This window comes from Salvelinus alpinus, chromosome 21 (genome assembly GCF_045679555.1).
Source record: "Salvelinus alpinus chromosome 21, SLU_Salpinus.1, whole genome shotgun sequence".
Taxonomy (NCBI): Eukaryota; Metazoa; Chordata; class Actinopteri; order Salmoniformes; family Salmonidae; genus Salvelinus; species Salvelinus alpinus.
Window position 1 is genome coordinate 48,859,597 of NC_092106.1, and position 17,371 is coordinate 48,876,967.

Below are 17,371 nucleotides of genomic sequence, written 5' to 3' on the forward strand. Positions count from 1 at the left end.
TAATAATAATATATTATTACTGCCTAGCTAGTAGAGACAGGCCTTAGATAATATAATAATAATATATTATTACTGCCTAGCTAGTAGAGACAGGCCTTAGATAATATAATAATAACATATTATTACTGCCTAGCTAGTAGAGACAGGCCTTAGATAATATAATAATAATATATTATTACTGCCTAGCTAGTAGAGACAGGCCTTAGATAATATAATAATACTATATTATTACTGCCTAGCTAGTAGAGACAGGCCTTAGATAATATAATAATAATATATTATTACTGCCTAGCTAGTAGAGACAGGCCTTAGATAATATAATGATAATATATTATTACTGCCTAGCTAGTAGAGACAGGCCTTAGATAATATAATAATACTATATTATTACTGCCTAGCTAGTAGAGACAGGCCTTAGATAATATAATAACAATATATTATTACTGCCTAGCTAGTAGAGACAGGCCTTAGATAATATAATAATAATATATTATTACTGCCTAGCTAGTAGAGACAGGCCTTAGATAATATAATAATAATAATATAATAATAATAATAAATGATTACTGCCTAGCTAGTAATGAGATGTTCCTTAGATATTCATGCATCCTGATGGAAACGGGTCTCTTTTGATCACTTGCCACCATTCTGTACGCTGTATTCCCCCTTTCTCTCCTCTCCTCTTCTTCCCTTTGTCTTAATTTCCTTTTTATGAGAGATTGTCAAAGGGAGCTGTCCCTGAGATGAATGCAAAGCTCATCAAAAGAATCTGAAGCAGCTAATTATTCATATCAGAGCTCAGAGAACTAGTCTTTGTTGTCAACACAGCAGAACTGGAGAGTAGAGTTGGTACAGTCCACCAACTACACCCAAACTAACAGTACAGTAGAGTTGGTACAGTCCACCAAATACACCCAAACTAACAGTACTGTAGAGTTGGTACAGTCCACCAACTACACCCAAACTAACAGTACTGTAGAGTTGGTACAGTCCATCAACTACACCCAAACTAACAGTACTGTAGAGTTGGTACAGTCCACCAACTACACCCAAACTAACAGTACTGTAGAGTTGGTACAGTCCACCAACTACACCCAAACTAACAGTACTGTAGAGCTGGTACAGTCCACCAACTACACCCAAACTAATAGTACTGTAGAGTTGGTACAGTCCACCAAATACACCCAAACTAACAGTACTGTAGAGTTGGTACAGTCCACCAACTACACCCAAACTAACAGTACTGTAGAGTTGGTACAGTCCACCAACTACACCCAAACTAACAGTACTGTAGAGTTGGTACAGTCCACCAACTACACCCAAACTAACAGTACTGTAGAGTTGGTACAGTCCACCAACTACACCCAAACTAACAGTACTGTAGAGCTGGTACAGTCCACCAACTACACCCAAACTAACAGTACTGTAGAGTTGGTACAGTCCACCAACTACACCCAAACTAACAGTACTGTAGAGTTGGTACAGTCCACCAACTACACCCAAACTAACAGTACTGTAGAGTTGGTACAGTCCACCAACTACACCCAAACTAACAGTACTGTAGAGTTGGTACAGTCCACCAACTACACCCAAACTAACAGTACTGTAGAGTTGGTACAGTCCACAAACTACACCCCAACTAACAGTACCGTAGACTTGGTACAGTCCGCCAACTACACCCCAACTAACAGTACCGTAGACTTGGTACAGTCCGCCAACTACACCCCAACTAACAGTACCGTAGACTTGGTACAGTCCGCCAACTACACCCCAACTAACAGTACCGTAGACTTGGTACAGTCCACCAACTACACCCCAACTAACAGTACCGTAGACTTGGTACAGTCCACCAACTACACCCCAACTAACAGTACCGTAGACTTGGTACAGTCCGCCAACTACACCCCAACTAACAGTACCGTAGACTTGGCACAGTCCACCAACTACACCCCAACTAACAGTACCGTAGACTTGGTACAGTCCACCAACTACACCCCAACTAACAGTACCGTAGACTTGGTACAGTCCACCAACTACACCCCAACTAACAGTACCGTAGACTTGGTACAGTCCACCAACTACACCTGACTAGAACTAGTCTCTGTTGTCAACACAGCAGTTGATGTGGTACACTGACAATGATGATTGTCTCTTATGTTAACATACATCTTTGTCACTTTTCCTCTTCTGTGTATCACTAATAATGTGGAAAACATTTACAAACAAGTTGGGAGTCAATAGTTCACCGAGTTCATTGACAACCGAACAGTTTGATGTTCATTCCCTTAATAAAGACAACAGTGGAGTATTGCAGCAGACTTCTGAAGCAGAGCCTCATCTGCCACCCAGAGCACCTGATTCAGCTGAGTCTAGTGAGTGACGCATTTAGAGGAGGAAATCAGTTTATCATCGTTCAGATCCAGCTGGAGGAAAGGAGGGGAGGAAGAGGGAGGTGGTGGTGGAAGAGAGGAGGTGGTGGAGGGGGAGGGGGAGGAAGAGGGGAGGTGGTGGAGAAGGGGGAGGAGGAGGAAGAGGGGAGGTAGTGGAGGAGAAGGGGGAGGAGGAGGAAGAGGAGGGGAGGTGGTGGAGAAGGGTGAGGAGGAGGAAGAGGGAGGAGGAGAAAGAGGGGAGTCGGCGGTGGAGGAGGAGGAAGAGGGGAGGTGGTGGATGAGGAGGAGGAAGAGGGGAGGTAGTGGAGGAGAAGGGGGAGGAGGAGGAAGAGGGAGGAGGAGGAGGTGTTTAGCTGAAGGACCCATTATAAAGACAGCACTGGGAGACTTTGTAGCAGCTAGCGGAGCTGTCGTTAAATAAAACATGGAGAGATCTCAGGGAATAAACGCCGGGCACCTATTGAAGCACCTGCAAGGCGGCACAGTACTATATGATTAATCTCTGCCCGGCTGTCATATTCAGGTAGATAACTGGTGCTGCAGGAGAGGGATGCTTTGTGAGAGACTACAGCCTCACTCTGCTATCTCTGACAGGGAGGGAGAGAGAGAAAGCGAGGGGGGGGGGGGGGTAAAGAGAGGGGGGAGAGAGAAGGGGTGAAGGGAGAGAGAGGGAAAGAGAGGAGGGGTAGAGGAGAGGGGTGCAGAGAGGTAAAGAGGGAGAGACTAAAACAGGGGGGAAAGCGAGGGAGAACAAGGGGGGGGTGAGAGATAGAGGAGAGTGGCCCTCTCAGTCTGCCTCTTCTCCTCCCCCGTCCTCCCTCTTTTCCCCCTCTTTTTTCTTAGATCCCTGATGGTGCTGGCATTAGCAGCAGACGTGTTAACTAAACTTCATATTTGGCCAGGAGGGACGCCACTGCAGTAGACTTGTTAACTAAACTTCATATTTGGCCAGGAGGGACGCCACTGAAACTGCAGTGTTTGAATGAATAAAAGACTAAGGAAGAGATTTAAGAGAATGTGGAATTTCAGCTCTTTACAGATGAAAGTTCTGCTAACACAGTGATTCTCTGCTGTCTGGATAAAAGACGGGAGAGACAATTTCTAACCGGGGCAGAAAGAATCTTAAATAATGTTGAGTTAACGTTATTAATATCTGTGAGACTGCAAGGGTATCGCCAATAACGTTTTGGACCAGAAGAACAGCATAAGAACTGTCTGCAAATGAGAAGAAATATTATTTTTCTTCCCTTCTCTTCCCACTCCTCCCTTCAACTCTTTTAGTGTTTGATCAGGGGAAGTTCAACTTAAGTTTAGATAAACAAACACCATATTAACATCCAGACACTGAGACTAAACACCATATTAACATCCAGACACGGAGACTAAAAACCATATTAAACATCCAGACACTGAGACTAAACACCATATTAACATCCAGACACTGAGACTAAACACCATATTAACAGACACGGAGACTAAACACCATATTAACAGACACTGAGACTAAACACCATATTAACATTCAGACACTGAGACTAAACACCATATTAACATTCAGACACTGAGACTAAACACCATATTAACAGACACGGAGACTAAACACCATATTAACAGACACTGAGACTAAACACCATATTAACATTCAGACACTGAGACTAAACACCATATTAACAGACACTGAGACTAAACACCATATTAACATTCAGACACTGAGACTAAACACCATATTAACATCCAGACACTGAGACTAAACACCATATTAACAGACACGGAGACTAAACACCATATTAACATTCAGACACTGAGACTAAACACCATATTAACATCCAGACACTGAGACTAAACACCATATTAACAGACACTGAGACTAAAAACCATATTAACAGACACTGAGACTAAACACCATATTAAACATCCAGACACTGAGACTAAACACCATATTAACAGACACGGAGACTAAAAACCATATTAACAGACACTGAGACTAAACACCATATTAACAGACACGGAGACTAAAAACCATATTAACAGACACGGAGACTAAACACCATATTAACATCCAGACACTGAGACTAAACACCATATTAACAGACACGGAGACTAAAAACCATATTAACAGACACGGAGACAGAATGGTGAGCTCAATAGTTTGTCTACAGGCTGGTAGACGGCAGTTCAAGACCCACGAGGGACATGACACTGTCAATATTCCCTACAATACTATCGGGTCTTGATGATGTGAAACTTTCCACACGTTATGTTCCTGTCCGTCTCCTCCCACTAACAACCCATGAGATTGAACCACATTGAGATGAGTAAGCAGCTCTCGTCCAGAGAGCAGCTTCCTCTATCTCTAATGTGGATCCATCCTGACGTACATATCGTCCAGAGAGCAGCTTCCTCTGTCTCTAATGTGGATCCATCCTGACGTACATATCGTCCAGAGAGCAGCTTCCTCTGTCTCTAATGTGAATCCATCCTGACGTACATATCGTCCAGAGAGCAGCTTCCTCTGTCTCTAATGTGGATCCATCCTGACGTACATATCGTCCAGAGAGCAGCTTCCTCTGTCTCTAATGTGGATCCATCCTGACGTACATATCGTCCAGAGAGCAGCTTCCTCTGTCTCTAATGTGGATCCATCCTGACGTACATATAGCAGCTTCCTCTATCTCTAATGTGGATCCATCCTAACGTACACATAGCAGCTTCCTCTATCTCTAATGTGGATCCATCCTGACGTACATATCGTCCAGAGAGCAGCTTCCTCTATCTCTAATGTGAATCCATCCTGACGTACACATTGTCCAGATAGCAGCTTCCTCTATCTCATATGTGGATCCATCCTGACGTACACATCGTCCAGAGAGCAGCTTCCTCTGTCTCTAATGTGGATCCATCCTGACGTACACATAGCAGCTTCCTCTATCTCTAATGTGGATCCATCCTGACGTACACATAGCAGCTTCCTCTATCTCTAATGTGGATCCATCCTGACGTACACATAGCAGCTTCCTCTGTCTCTAATGTGGATCCATCCTGACGTACATATCGTCCAGAGAGCAGCTTCCTCTATCTCTAATGTGGATCCATCCTGACGTACACATCCAGGACTTTATTTAGCAACTATTTAATCGCCCAGATTTCTGCAGGGGGAACACATTTTTAGAGAAATAACAAGTAGAACTTTTTTTTTTTTTTAAAGGGAAGGGAAGGTACCAGTGGGAAAGGTCCTGGAAGGAAAGCCCTGTATTCACCATGCAGCCCAGTGTCTCCCTCTCTGTGTGTCCCAATGACCAGCCCATCTCATGTTGTTAGTTTTGAAGCCATCCCACAGCACGGAGAAGGCCAACGGTCTGTCTGTTCTCTCACCGCACTCCAAATGGTACCCCATGTCCCTACATAAGTGTACTACTTTTGAACAGAACCCAGTGCACGATGTAGAAGGGTGCCATTTGGGACGTAGTCATTCCCTTCATTCAGTGGAAGCTGTGCACGGCTTTAAGAAGAACACAGAAGAAAAAGGTAATACTTTATTTGTGCTCTGCAAGACCTTCCCCTATACCCTATATACTGAATACCCTATATACGGTATACCATATACCCTGTATACCTTATATAACATATACCCTGTATACCATATATACTGAATACCCTATATACGGTATACCATATACCCTGTATACCTTATATAACATATACCCTGTATACCATATATACTGAATACCCTATATACGGTATACCATATACCCTGTATACCTTATATAACATATACCCTGTATACCATATATACTGAATACCCTATATACTGTATACCATATACCCTGTATACCCTATACCCTGTATACCCTATATACTGAATACCCTATATACTGTATGCCATATACCCTGTATACCCTATACAACATATACCCTGTATACCCTATATACCGAATACCCTATATACTGTATACCATATACCCTGTATACCTTATATAACATATACCCTGTATACCATATATACTGAATACCCTATATACGGTATACCATATACCCTGTATACCTTATATAACATATACCCTGTATACCATATATACTGAATACCCTATATACGGTATACCATATACCCTGTATACCTTATATAACATATACCCTGTATACCATATATACTGAATACCCTATATACTGTATACCATATACCCTATACCCTGTATACCCTATATACTGAATACCCTATATACTGTATGCCATATACCCTGTATACCCTATACAACATATACCCTGTATACCCTATATACCGAATACCCTATATACTGTATACCATATACCCTATATAGTGAATACCCTACACCATATATACTGAATACCCTATATACTGTATACCCTATACCCTGTATACCCTATATAACATATACCCTGTATACCCTATACCCTGTATACCCCATATACTGTATACCCTATATACTGAATACCCTATATACTGTATACCATATACCCTGTATACCCTATACCCTGTATACCCTATATACTGAATACCCTATATACTGTATGCCATATACCCTGTATACCCTATACAACATATACCCTGTATACCCTATATACCGAATACCCTATATACTGTATACCATATACCCTATATAGTGAATACCCTACACCATATATACTGAATACCCTATATACTGTATACCCTATACCCTGTATACCCTATATAACATATACCCTGTATACCCCATATAACATATACCCTGTATACCCTATACCCTGTATACCCCATATAACATATACCCTGTGTACCCTTACCCTGTATACCCTATATACTGTATACCCTATATACTGAATACCATATATACTGAATACCCTGTACACCCTATATACCGAAAACCCTATATACTGAATAACCTATATACTGAATACCATGTATACCCTATATACTGTATACCCTATATACTGAATACAATGCATACCCTATATACTGAATACAATGTATACTCTATATACTGAATACCCTATATACTGAATACCATATATACCCTATATACTGTATACCCTATATACTGAATACCATGTATACCCTATATACTGTATACCCTATATACTGAATACCCTATATACTGAATACAATGCATACCCTATATACTGAATACCCTATATACTGAATACAATGTATACCCTATATACTGAATACCCTATATACTGAATACCATGTATACCCTATATACTGAATACCCTACATACTGAATAAAATGTATACCCTATATACTGAATACAATGTATACCCTATATACTGAATACCCTATATACTGAATACCATGTATACCCTATATACTGTATACCCTATATACTGAATACCATGTATACCCTATATACTGTATACCCTAGATACTGAATACAATGTATACCCTATATACGGAATACCATGTATACCCTATATACTGTATACCCTGTATACCCTAAATACTGTATACCATGTATACCCTATATACTGTATACCCTATATACTGTACACCCTTAATACCCTATATACCCTATATACTGAATACCATGTATACCCTATATACTGAATACCATATATACTGTATGCCATATATACTGAATACCATGTATACCCTATATACTGAATACCATGTATACCCTATATACGATATACCCTATATATTGAATAACATGTATACCTTATATACTGTATACCCTATATACTGAAAACACTATATACTGTATACCCTATATACTGCATACCCTATATACTGCATACCATATAAACCCTATAGACTGTATACTCTGTATACAGAATACCCTGTATACCCTATATACGCTGTATACCCTATATACTGTATATCCTATATACGCTGTATACCCTATATACTGTATATCCTATATACGGAATACCCTATATACTGAATACAATGTATACCCTATATACTGAATACCCTATATACTGAATACCATGTATACCCTATATACTGAATATGTTACGTACCAGCATAGAGTTCTCTCTCTCAGAGGTGTTACGTACCAGCATAGAGTTGTCTCTCAGAGGTGTTACGTACCAGCATAGAGTTGTCTCTCAGAGGTGTTACGTACCAGCATAGAGTTGTCTCTCTCAGAGGTGTTACGTACCAGCATAGAGTTGTCTCTCTCAGAGGTGTTACGTACCAGCATAGAGTTGTCTCTCTCAGAGGTGTTACATACCAGCATAGAGTTATCTCTCTCAGAGGTGTTACGTACCAGAATAGAGTTGTCTCTCTCAGAGGTGTTACGTACCAGCATAGAGTTGTCTCTCTCAGAGGTGTTACGTACCAGAATAGAGTTGTCTCTCTCAGAGGTGTTACGTACCAGAATAGAGTTGTCTCTCTCAGAGGTGTTACGTACCAGCATAGAGTTGTCTCTCTCAGAGGTGTTACATACCAGCATAGAGTTATCTCTCTCAGAGGTGTTACGTACCAGCATAGAGTTGTCTCTCTCAGAGGTGTTACGTACCAGCATAGAGTTGTCTCTCTCGTTGAAGGAATGTGGTTCAGTAAAACACTCTGTGTTGTGGTCCAGTCTGCCATGGCCTCCGTACTGCACCTCATCACTGTCCAGCTTGATGGTGTATCTGGTGGGGTCAAAGGTTAAGGAACACTGGCATGAAGAGAGATGGAAAAAGATGGAGATAGAAGGAACATCAGAAGGGTGATGAGGAAGAGACAGGAAACGAGGAACATCAGAAGGGTGATGAGGAAGAGACAGGAAAGGAGGAACATCAGAAGGGTGATGAGGAAGAGACAGGAAAGGAGGAACATCAGAAGGGTGATGAGGAAGAGACAGGAAAGGAGGAACATCAGAAGGGTGATGAGGAAGAGACAGGAAACGAGGAACATCAGAAGGGTGATGAGGAAGAGACAGGAAAGGAGGAACATCAGAAGGGTGATGAGGAAGAGACAGGAAAGGAGGAACACAGGGGAAACCTTCCTCCACCTACACACCTCCCTGTTATGCTGTGTGACTGACAACACTGGCCCACATTAACACAGTCAAATAGGAAAATGTCTGAACCATGCAACCTCAACAGATTAATTTATTACATAAATAATGTATTTCATCAACAAACAAAAAAAAACTTTCAAACAAACAAAACAAATCTGTGTGTCTTTGCTACACTGACTCAATGAAATATTAAATAAAGTCATTTCCTTTGACTCGTGTAGGGAAAGAACCAGAGGAGAGAAGTACGTGAGCAGGCTATTGGGGGGGGGGATTTGGTTCTACACTTTATTTGTACGATCCCTCTTGTTCTCCTGAACTTGTAATCAGTCAAAGGCTGTGTCCCGAATGGAACCCTATTCCCTACATAGTGCGCACTCCTTTTGACTACAGCCCTACGGGCCCTGGTTAAAAATAGTGCACTATAAAGACTTGGAATAGGGTTTGATTCAGGACAAATCTAGGGTAGATTGATGGCTGGCCCACTGGGCATTAAATTCTCTATGCATTGTGCCTGCCAATACAACCAACAAGGTACTATAGTTAACAGGGTGTCAGTGAAATATATCATGTGTATATTCCAAATATAACTAGATATGCATGTCAAATGTAAATATTTAATATATACCTATACGCTATGGGTATATAACAATATTCCCCTGTGGTACATGACAAGGAGAGAAGGAGAGGAGAGGAAATGGGGAGAGAGAGAGAGAGTGAGAGAGAGAATAGATGAATTGGCCCTGGGAGGCTCTTCTCTCTCTGTGGTGCTTTGTTTACCTTTGTCTCTCTGAGCACCTCAATAGACAGTACAGTAGATCTGAGTCCAAAATAACACCCTATTCCTTATACTTCCCCCCCACTCTGGTCAAAAGTAGTGCACTATCCTGGGAATAGAGTGCCATTTGTGACGCATTCCTAGGTAACAAACAACCAGGAGCTAGGCGGGAAGGAACACACATGCAAACTGGAACCTAATTGGCTAGGTGAAAATCACCTCATCTCCCCATAGGCTAGTCTGAGGAAGGAGTCAGTTGGAGTCAGATCCTCAAACACTTCCTGGTTCTGCCCCAGGGCCGGGAAACATTCTACTTGTCTGCTTTGATAGCCATGATTACAAAGAAAGAAGCTCTGCTCAGGAGTGTGCATTATTTCTACTGAGAAAGACATACACACTCCTCCTCCCCTCTCTTTTCCCTATCTTCCTCTCTCCTCCCCCGCTCCCTCTCTCCTCCCTTGCTCCCTCTCTCCTCCCCCCTCTCCCTCTCTCCTTCTCCCTCTCTCCTCCCTTGCTCCCTCTCTCCTCCCTTGCTCCCTCTCTCCTCCCCCTTCTCCCTCTCTCCTCTCTCCTCCCCCCTCTCCCTCTCTCCTCCCCCCTCTCCCTCTCCCCTCTCCTCCCCCTTCTCCCACTCTCCTCCCCCTTCTCCCACTCTCCTCCCCCTTCTCCCACTCTCCTCCCCCTTCTCCCTCTCTCCTCTCTCCTCTCCCCTCCCCCCTCTGCTCCCCCTTCTCCCCTCTCCTCTCCCCCCTCTGCTCCCCCTTCTCCCTCTCTCCTCCCCCTTCTCCCTTTCCTCCTTACATTAGAGAACCCTGACAACATCCTCCTTTTGTTGTGGATATTTAAGGATGTTTCTAAACAAAAGAAAACAAAAGAAAACATTGTAATAATCTCTTAGGAATCATAATGTATGCAAAGATGACAATCAACAGACAAATTCAAAGACTCTTACAGGAATATTACCTATCCTAGTTATTTCAATTCATTTGATACCACAGTGGAGTATATGATTAGTTAGATAATGACTGACTAGATAATGAATATTGTTATAGTACCATCCACACATCACAATTAATTAAGGCTCATTAAAAGCTGATTTCAACCATCTGGCTGCAATCCAGCAAGCAAAGACATCGAATAACCTTATGCCTCTTCTGTGTGTGTGTGTGTGTGTGTGTGTGTGTGTGTGTGTGTGTGTGTGTGTGTGTGTGTGTGTGTGTGTGTGTGTGTGTGTGTGTGTGTTCGTATGCTGAATTGTAAATGGAGGACAGTTCATTTGATGTTCCCTGGCCAACTTTGTCTGGGGTAAGTGAAGCTCCAGGAGGCATTCAACAATGAGGTTTGTGTTATTGTCTACAGATGGCTGCTATAACAGCCTGCAGTTCAGCTGTGAATGAGGTTTGTGTTATTGTCTACAGATGGCTGCTATAACAGCCTGCAGTTCAGCTGTGAATGAGGTTTGTGTTATTGTCTACAGATGGCTGCTATAACAGCCTGCAGTTCAGCTGTGAATGAGGTTTGTGTTATTGTCTACAGATGGCTGCTATAACAGCCTGCAGTTCAGCTGTGAATGAGGTTTGTGTTATTGTCTACAGATGGCTCCTATAACAGCCTGCAGTTCAGCTGTGAATGAGGTTTGTGTTATTGTCTACAGATGGCTGCTATAACAGCCTGCAGTTCAGCTGTGAATGAGGTTTGTGTTATTGTCTACAGATGGCTCCTATAACAGCCTGCAGTTCAGCTGTGAATGAGGTTTGTGTTATTGTCTACAGATGGCTGCTATAACAGCATGCAGTTCAGCTGTGAATGAGGTTTGTGTTATTGTCTACAGATGGCTGCTATAACAGCCTGCAGTTCAGCTGTGAATGAGGTTTGTGTTATTGTCTACAGATGGCTGCTATAACAGCCTGCAGTTCAGCTGTGAAGTATTGTAATCAATACAGGATTTGTGAATAGGGGGAAGATTTAGGAAAACAGTCAATTCTGAAGCATTGAGCCATCCCCATCGCTCCCTACCCACCCCCATCGCTCCCTATACACCCCCCTCGCTCCCTACACACCCCCATCGCTCCCTACCCACCCCCATCGCTCCCTAAACACCCCCATCGCTCCCTACACACCCCCATCGCTCCTTACACACCCCCATCGCTCCCTACACACCCCCCTCGCTCCCTACACACCCCCCTCGCTCCCTACACACCCCCATCGCTCCCTACACACCCCCATCGCTCCCTACCCACCCCCATCGCTCCCTAAACACCCCCATCGCTCCCTACACACCCCCATCGCTCCCTACCCACCCCCATCGCTCCCTACACACCCCCCTCGCTCCCTACACACCCCCTCGCTCCCTACACACCCCCCTCGCTCCCTACACACCCCCCTCGCTCCCTACACACCCCCATCGCTCCCTACATACCCCCATTGCTCCCTACACACCCCCCTCGCTCCCTACACACCCCCCTCGCTCCCTACACACCCCCCTCGCTCCCTACACACCCCCATCGCTCCCTACACACCCCCATCGCTCCCTACCCACCCCCATCGCTCCCTACCCATCGCTCCCTACCCACCCCCCTCGCTCCCTACCCCTCGCTCCCTACCCACCCCCATCGCTCCCTACCCACCCCCATCGCACCCTACCCACCCCCATCGCTCCCTACCCACCCCCATCGCTCCCTACCCACCCCCATCGCTCCCTACCCACCCCCATCGCTCCCTACCCCTCGCTACCTACACACCCCCATCGCTCCCTACCCACCCCCATCGCTCCCTACCCCTCGCTCCCTACACACCCCCATCGCTCCCTACCCACCCCCATCGCTCCCTACCCACCCCCATCGCTCCCTACCCCTCGCTCCCTACACACCCCCATCGCTCCCTACCCACCCCCATCGCTCCCTACCCACCCCCATCGCTCCCTACCCCTCGCTCCCTACACACCCCCATCGCTCCCTACCCACCCCCATCGCTCCCTACCCCTCGCTCCCTACACACCCCCATCGCTCCCTACCCACCCCCATCGCTCCCTACCCCTCGCTCCCTACACACCCCCATCGCTCCCTACCCACCCCCATCGCTCCCTACCCCTCGCTCCCTACACACCCCCATCGCTCCCTACCCACCCCCATCGCTCCCTACCCCTCGCTCCCTACACACCCCCATCGCTCCCTACCCACCCCCATTGCTCCCTACCCCTCGCTCCCTACCCAACCCCATCGCTCCCTACCCCTCGCTCCCTACACACCCCCATCGCTCCCTACCCACCCCCATCGCTCCCTACACCCCCCCATCGCTCCCTACCCATCGCTCCCTACCCATCCCCATCGCTCCCTACCCATCCCCATCGCTCCCTACCCACCCCCATCGCTCCCTACCCATCGCTCCCTACCCATCCCCATCGCTCCCTACCCATCCCCATCGCTCCCTACACACCCCCATCGCTCCCTACACACCCCCATCGCTCCCTACCCATCGCTCCCTACACACCCCCATCGCTCCCTACCCATCGCTCCCTACCCATCCCCATCGCTCCCTACCCATCCCCATCGCTCCCTACCCACCCCCATCGCTCCCTACCCATCGCTCCCTACCCATCCCCATCGCTCCCTACCCATCCCCATCGCTCCCTACACACCCCCATCGCTCCCTACCCACCCCCATCGCTCCTTACCTCTACCTACCCACCCCCATCGCTCCTTACCCCTACCTACCCACCCCCATCGCTCCTTACCCCTACCTACCCACCCCCATCGCTCCTTACCCCTACCTACCCACCCCCATCGCTCCTTACCCCTACCTACCCACCCCCATCGCCTCCTACCCCTACCTACCCACCCCCATCGCTCCTTACCCCTACCTACCCACCCCCATCGCTCCTTACCCCTACCTACCCACCCCCATCGCTCCTTACCCCTACCTACCCACCCCCATCGCCTCCTACCCACCCCCCACCCCCCATCGCTCCTTACCCCTACTACCTACCCACCCCCATCGCTCCTTACCCCTACCTACCCACCCCCATCGCTCCTTACCCCTACCTACCCACCCCCATCGCTCCTTACCCCTACCTACCCACCCCCATCGCCTCCTTACCCTTACCTACCCACCCCCAACGCTCCTTATCAGAACTGCAAACATGGCCAGGTTTCGGCCAAGGGGGAGGGGGTGATTAGGGACTGGCTGAATCAGTGTAAATCTGTAGAGGGCCAGAGCAGTGCCAGTCAGTCCAGGGAAAAGCTCAGTAATTAGGCCCATTGATGACCTGAAAACAATCTGTCCATGAGCATGATTGCAATTGGTATGCCTTCCAAATTGCAGCCTATTCCCTTTATAGTGTACTACTATTGACCAGGGCCCAGACAGCGTAGGCTATTTGGGACAAGGAGTGTTACAGCAGCCCACTGAGAGTGGACTAATGGGCCCTTAGAGAAATATGTTCACATCTCAGTAATCAAGTCCCAGGGTCCAACAAATGAGAATCCTTTGTGAAGTGATTTCTTTGTTATACTGTATTATAAACTGGGTGGTTTCGAACCCTGAAAGCTGATTGGCTGACAGCCGTGGAATATCAGACCGTATACCACGGGTATGACAAAATATTTATTTTTTACTGCTCTAATTAGGTTGGTGAACCAGTTTATAACAGCAATAAGGCACCTCGGGGGGGGGTTTGTGATATATGGCCGATATACAACGGCTAAGGTTGAGCCGTGCATAAGAACAGCCCTTAGCCGTGGTATATCGGCCATATACCACACCGCCTCGGGCCTTGTTGCAGAAAATATATATTAGCTATGGAGCACCAGTATAGAATAGCAGTTGCTCTCGACCCATAAGGAACACACATGAACAGAAACCTTTAAATCCGAACAGATAAGAGATCACATTCATTTACACCTGTAAGTGCTTTCTGCATGACTGCATTTCTCTCTCTCTCTCTCTCTCTGTGTGTGCAGGGTAAAGGAGAATAATAGAGATTATACGCAGTGTACGTCCTAAAACTACGGTTCCCACAAAGGGAAGGAAATATCCATATTCAGAGGAGATTTGGTGATATAGCTGCATTATTCAGAATCCCCATTCAAGTAATGCTTAGTTCTGACTGAGCCGATAGAATGACGATCTGACATATCGAGAGGAGCTGTCTGTATGTTGGGAAAGAGGGTTGTGTCCCAAATGCCACCCTATTCCCTATAAATGGCACCCTATTCCCTATAAATGGCACCCTATTCCCTATAAATGGCACCCTATTCCCTATTAAATGGCACCCTATTCCCTATAAATGGCACCCTATTATCTATATAGTGCACTACTTTTGACCGGGACAAATAGGTCACTGATAACAAAAAGTGCCCTATATAGGGAATAGGGTGCCATTTATAGGGAATAGGGTACCATTTAATAGGGAATAGGGTGCCATTTAATAGGGAATAGGGTTCCATTTATAGTGAATAGGATTTCATTTGGGACGTACACCCATATCAAAGACATATCTACTCTGATAGGTAGAGCTCTTCTCCCACTACGGGACCCCACTAGGGTTTCAGAAACCTGCTGGATAAAACAAAGCGCCTAGAGAACCCACCAGACACAGCAGAGAGAGAGAGAGAGGGAGAGAAGAGAGAGAGAGCGAGAGAGAGACAGCGATAAAGAAAGAGAGAAAGAGAGAGAGAGAGATAAAGAGAGAGAGAGAGATAAAGAGAGAGAGAGAGAGAGCGAGAGAGAGAGCGAGAGAGAGACAGCGATAAAGAAAGAGAGAAAGAGCGAGAGAGAGATAAAGAGAGAGAGAGAGAGAGGGGTAGAGAGAGAGATAGAGTGAGAGAGAGAGGGGTAGATAGAGAGATAAAGAGAGAGCAAGAGAAAAGAAAAACAGTGATGGTTGGAGTGCCTGTGGAAAAGCTGATGTAGACTGAATTTTAATAGGCAGTGTTTTTTTCACCCTCTTCTTATGGTGGTTTGCTGCTTTGACTTTGGAGGAAACTTTCCTTTCCTTTCCTCCTTGATCCTCCCGTGTTGAAAAGAAAATACAAGTCTCAGAAGCCAAGACAGAAGAGGAGTGAGAAAACAGTTCCTTAACCAAAAGGAGAGGAACCCGAGGTTACTCTCTGACTCACTTCTTCTATCCAGGGACGACCAGGGACGTACATTAATACCACAAGACTTTGTTACGTCTTCTCTTCTCTGTTTGTTTTGTTTGTGGCCTGGGAAGGATTAAACATGGATGTTGTCCTGGACACTCAAGGCCTAAGACTCAGTGCAGAATATCTGACTAGACCCTGCAATAGACTGGTGTCCTGTCCAGGGGGTGTTCTGTCCATCAAGCTGCCTCACGACAGAAACAGGAGATAGTGTCCTGTCCAGGGGGTGTCCCATCCATCAAGCTGCCTCACTACAGAAACAGGAGATATTAGTGTCCTGTCCAGGGGGTGTCCCATCCATCAAGCTGCCTCACTACAGAAACAGGAGATATTAGTGTCCTGTCCAGGGGGTGTCCCATCCATCAAGCTGCCTCACTACAGACACAGGAGAAAGTGTCCTGTCCAGGGGGTGTCCTGTCCATCAAGCTGACTCACTACAGAAACAGGAGATATTAGTGTCCTGTCCAGGGGGTGTAATGAGACAGACAGAACAGAGCTAGAGTAGACACAGACACAAACACACAGACAGACACAGACACAGACACAGACACAGACAGACAGACAGACAGACAGACAGACAGACAGACAGACAGACAGACAGACAGACAGACAGACAGAACAGAGCTAGAGTAGAGACAGACAGACAGACAGACAGACAGACAGACAGACAGACAGACAGACAGACAGACAGACAGACAGACAGAACAGAGCTAGAGTAGACAGACAGACAGACAGACAGACAGAACAGAACAGAAAGACAGGCAGAACAGAAAGACAGGCAGAACAGAGCTAGAGACAGAACTGAGCTCAGAGCAGCTTGGGTGGACAGCTGAGATAAACCAGTTGAAACAGTATCCGAGAGCGTAAGAGAGTGAAAAGCCTCAGGTGACCATGATGGAGGGAGCGGGACAACTACACTATAACATCATGTAACTCCCAGTCCAGGTGTGGAGCCGTAGAGCTAATGTCCTTTCAGGATGTTGTGTGTGAAACAGCATACAGAATGTAATGGAAAAGCACTCTGGACTGGTTGGATCTGGTTGTTTACCTCTTCTTCCTCTGAGTGGCGCGTTCATCTGTCTTCTGCTCTAATTGGTTCCTCCACACACAAGCACACACCG

General features: G+C 45.8%; 1 protein-coding gene across 1 annotated transcript in view; it reads right to left on the bottom strand.

Moving 5' to 3' along the window:
• The window catches only part of gbe1b (glucan (1,4-alpha-), branching enzyme 1b), a 393,966-nt gene that overhangs the window by 25,184 nt on the left and 351,411 nt on the right, over positions 1-17,371 (bottom strand). The window contains exon 15 of the mRNA XM_071358105.1: positions 8,847-8,964. Coding sequence (XP_071214206.1) covers positions 8,847-8,964 — 118 coding nt within the window. The remainder of the gene's footprint in view (positions 1-8,846; positions 8,965-17,371) is intronic.